Source organism: Gymnogyps californianus, chromosome 2, assembly GCF_018139145.2.
Source record: "Gymnogyps californianus isolate 813 chromosome 2, ASM1813914v2, whole genome shotgun sequence".
Lineage (NCBI taxonomy): Eukaryota > Metazoa > Chordata > Aves > Accipitriformes > Cathartidae > Gymnogyps > Gymnogyps californianus.
This window is the reverse complement of record NC_059472.1, coordinates 148,261,808-148,266,052: the sequence shown is the minus strand read 5'-3', so window position 1 is coordinate 148,266,052 and position 4,245 is coordinate 148,261,808. Positions and strand designations below refer to the sequence as shown.

General features: G+C 59.4%; 1 protein-coding gene across 1 annotated transcript; it reads right to left on the bottom strand.

Moving 5' to 3' along the window:
- Positions 1-396: 396 nt before the first annotated feature.
- OTUD1 (OTU deubiquitinase 1) lies at positions 397-2,979 on the bottom strand. Its single transcript, XM_050891260.1, has one exon. The coding sequence runs from the start codon at positions 2,943-2,945 to the stop codon at positions 1,614-1,616; it is 1,332 nt and encodes a 443-aa protein (XP_050747217.1). The 5' UTR covers positions 2,946-2,979; the 3' UTR covers positions 397-1,613.
- Between the last annotated feature and the right edge of the window lie 1,266 nt (positions 2,980-4,245).

Below are 4,245 nucleotides of genomic sequence, written 5' to 3'. Positions count from 1 at the left end.
TTCCCAGTTACTGAAGTCCAAGCCCAAGTGCGCACGGCACGGCAGAGCACTGGTTCATCACAACCACTGGTATTACCAGCCCGGGTACTATGCCTGAGAATCCCTCTTCTAAGGCATGTTAATATACGTTTCTCATTGGCAAAGAGATATGCTAAGATCTTTCAGAGTTACAAAAGAATTAGAGATACTTAATTGTCTTTAAATGCTTGCATTTTTTTCCACATATTCACAGACACCAGAATTATCGGTGGTTCACATTTGTAAAGTACCATGCCCCTTCTTCCCGCCTCTTAATTGGGGAAACTAAGGCAGAGAAGCTAAATAAAGGGTCTTGGGAACCCACTTGCAGTGCTTCACCACACCAGGAATGCAAAGGGTGGAAAAAAAGAGCCGAAGTAAAATTATATTCTTTATTCATTCCATTTTAGCTGTGAATATTCCTATTATACAAATACAGTATAAATTCCAAAATCACAATATATTACAAAATAAAAAAGTACAAACTGCATTACTTAATAAATATATCTAACAAGTTAATCAGAAAGTAGAAGAGACAGAATTCAGATTGGAAACATTTAAATGTTTGACCCAGCAAACCATACAAACCTCAATTTAAATACTTTTTTTTCTTTTAAACCATAACGTAGAATACCATTCCTGATTTCTTGATTAGAAAATAACATCAAGTGAATAAAATGTTGTGATCAGATAACGATTTGTTGGTGCAACACCAGTGCCAAAAAAGAAGCAGGGCTTATACAAAAGACACCATAACCCCAGAAACAAGAACACAAACACCGAGGTGCAGCCAAGGCAATTACTGCCAAAGCGGGAGACTATTATCTAGTCACAACATTCTATTGCAAGTTAATGTTCTGTTATTACAGATAAATAATATAAATGGAGCAGAGGGCGAGCCAACCAGGCAACAAGAGGCCAGTTTACTCAAAACAGTAATTAAATACAGAAGAGTCAATTGCTCCCTGTACTGTTCATGTGTAGCTGCGTTCCAACTGGCTCAAAGGACCTGTTCTGCACTCCAGGCAGAGAAAGCAACTGTTCTGAAAAGCAGTCTGTTCATACTTTGCTGCACTTCTACAAAAAACATTGTTTTAGTTTTGCAAGAAAATACCCACGATGGTTTCATCAATTAGGGAGGGTCAGTTTGACATCAACTTCATTTGGTAAAAATATAAGGTTTATGGGTAAAAAACACAGCAAAAAATAGCTGCTACATCATAAGCCTTATTTACAAAAACCGTTTACAAACGTTTTTGGCTGTACAGCTGAAAGCCAGATACTAATGTAAGATGTAGAAGATGGAGGTAACAGTTTAAAAATATTGTGCAAAAAATACATTCTTAGAGAAAATAGAGAGACAGTGGGGAGGGGAGACACAAACATACACGGAGAATCTGCTTGCAAATAATCCGAGGCTAAGTTTTTACAACAGAGTATTACAAACACATTTGTATTTATCCCCCACAATCTACAGTCCTCAGTCTGGGGTGCTGCTGCTTCACTAAGGATTAAGGCATCACCATCACAGCCAGCACACCTTCTGTCTGTCTCAGTCCCTGCAGCAAAGCTCCCAGCCTGCGGCCCAGGTGGTCTCAAGAGCAGGCATTCTGCTCAATGTACATCTTGGACAAGGACACTGCCATGGACTTGGCCAGCTCCTCATCCCGTCTGCGCTGTACCTGAGTCTGCCTGCACCATGCCTCGTACTCTGGGTTGGGGCACATGCGGTCCAGCACAGCATCGTAGTGCCCATTGCTAAGCCAGCTCAGCCAGATACTGGGCCGCGTCGGGTCCTCGGGCCCCAAGTAGTGAACCATGGTGGAAACGGTGGGGCTCTCGGGCCGGCCGCCTGTGGTGAGGTGGATGTTCACGTTCAGCATTTGCCCCATGGCCAGCAGCTCCGGGTAGCCGGCCCAGGCCCCATCCTGGGCGGCACCGATGAGGAACTCTCCCACGTCGCCCTCGATGATAGGGTTGAAGTGGTCCAGGTGGTCGGCGATGTAGTGCACGGTCTGCTCGCGGAGCTCGCTGTGCAGCCGCTGGTCCCCGTACACCGCCTTGCAGACGGCGCGGTAGAGGCAGTTCCCGTCGGGGATGATGTGGAAGCGGAACCGGCCCTTCTGCCGCAGGTACTTGTCCTGCTTCTCCACCTCGGCCAGGTACAGCGCCAGCTTCTCGCTGCGCTCCGGCCTGCCGCCTGGCCCCCTGCGCACATCGGGACCCCCTCCCTCCTCCTCCTCCTCCTCCTCCTCCCCGGGCGAGGGGCCGGCGGCGGGCTGCGCCTGGCTGCCGCTCCTCTCCGCGGGGCGACAGCCGGGGACCAGCCCGGGCTGGGCGCCGGCGGCCGCCGCCTGCAGCGCCTGGCAGTGCTCGCTGAGGCGCAGGCTGCGGTTGCTGGGCTCCTCGGCGGGCGGCGGCAGGGCGGCGGCCTCGCCGTCCCCCCCGGCCTGCCGCATGCTCTCCAGGATGCCCTCCAGCCAGGCGCGGCTGCGCGGCGAGGCCGGCACCAGCTCGCCGGGGGCCTCGGCTCGCTGCACGATGCGGATGGGCACGATCCGCTCCAGCGGCCGCCGGCGGCTGACGGTGACCTGCGCGCAGGAGCTGTACTGCGGGCCGCCCGCCGGCCGGCTGGCGGGGCCCGCCGCGGGGCCGCTCGGCATCACCTCCAGGCAGGAGGAGAAGGCAGGCATGGCGGCGGCGGCGCTGCTGCTGCTGCTTCCCCCGGGAATGAAGCTGTCCTTGGCGGAGCTCTCGGCGGCCGGGCTCGGGCCCGCGGCGTCGGCGGCGCTCGGTGCCTCCGCGGAGGGGGGTCCCGGCGACAGGGAGACCTTGAAGACACCGGCGGCGCTCGGCGAGGCCGCGGCGGCTGCGGCGGCCGTCCCGCCCGCCGGGTAGTGGGTGATCACGGAGCTGTAGAGCTGCATCCTCGGCTCCCCGCGGGCGGCGCTTTATAGGCGGCGCCGTCGGAGCCGGGGCGGGGAGCGGCGGCGGGGGCCGCGCTGGGGCTGCCGGAGAGGATGAGCCGCCCGGGTAAAAATAAACAAGGGCATCACCCTGCCGCCGCCGCCCCGCCCCTGCGCGCCCGCTGCCGGCTGGGCCCCGCGGCGGCGGCAATTCCGACTGCGCCACCAGCGCCGCGCGGCCCCGCCGCCGCCCGGCCCGGCCCGGCCCGGCCCCTCCGCGGGCGCGCGCGCCTGCAGCGCTCCGGCCCTTCTGGAAGCTGCTGGAGGCCGGGGCCGGGGGCGGGGCCGGCCCGTGTTTACCTCAGGGCCAAGGCACGTTGGAATGCGCGGGGGGCGGGGTGGAAATGCGTGACCTCACCGAGCACCGCACCGCCCCCTGGCGGAAGGGGAGGTGGCGCGGCGCGGAGCCGCAGCAGGGGCGAGGCGGTTCGCCCCTCAGCGGCGCGGGGCCTGAGGGGGTCCGGGCGTGAGGAGAGGTGCGCAGGCGTGTCCTCTGGGGGTCCGGGCCTGACGGGGGTCCGTTACCGTGTGTTCTGGGGGGTCCGGGCCTGACGGGGGTCCGTTACCGTGTGTTCTGGGGGGGCGGGCCTGACGGGGGTCCGTTACCGTGTGTTCTGGGGGGTCCGGGCCTGACGGGGGTCCGTTACCGTGTGTTCTGGGGGGTCCGGGCCTGACGGAGGTCCGTTACCGTGTCCTCTGGGGGGTCCGGGCCTGACGGGGGTCCGTTACCGTGTGTTCTGGGGGGTCCGGGCCTGACGGGGGTCCGTTACCGTGTCCTCTGGGGGGTCTGGGCCTGACGGGGGTCCCCTCCCCTGTTCCCCGGGGAGAGGCGAGCGGTGTGTGGTGGAGCTGGCCTTGTCTGGCCTGGCCTGGCCTGGGCTCGGTTCCCTGGTCTCCTTCAGCCCCGCCGCCTGGGAGCCGGCGCCGGGGGAGCCGCGCTCCGTAGCCGAGGCTGCGGCGGGGTCGTGCGCGCCGGCCGCTGGCGGAGGGAGGCGCGGGAAGGCTGATGGAAACAGGTGCCTCGGTGTGAGGAGCGGTTCGGGGAGAAATGCCTGCTCTCCCGTGTCGGGCTGTCGGCACGTAACTTCTGCTGTGCCGGGCTGGGTACTAACTATGAAATCGCTTGGTAATGGGAAGGGTTGAGGAAACTTCAGAGAGGAACACTGCATTGGGTGTTCTCGGGGGCCAACCTGGGAAACGCCACAGAAGGTAGCAACAGCAGTTTCTCATGAGACAATTTGTCAGCCAAGCAGTTTGATTT

Coding starts and splice junctions, on each gene's coding strand:
- OTUD1 (XM_050891260.1), bottom strand. CDS start 2,945: ATGCAGCTCTACAGCTCCGTGATCACCCACTACCCGGCGGGCGGGACG.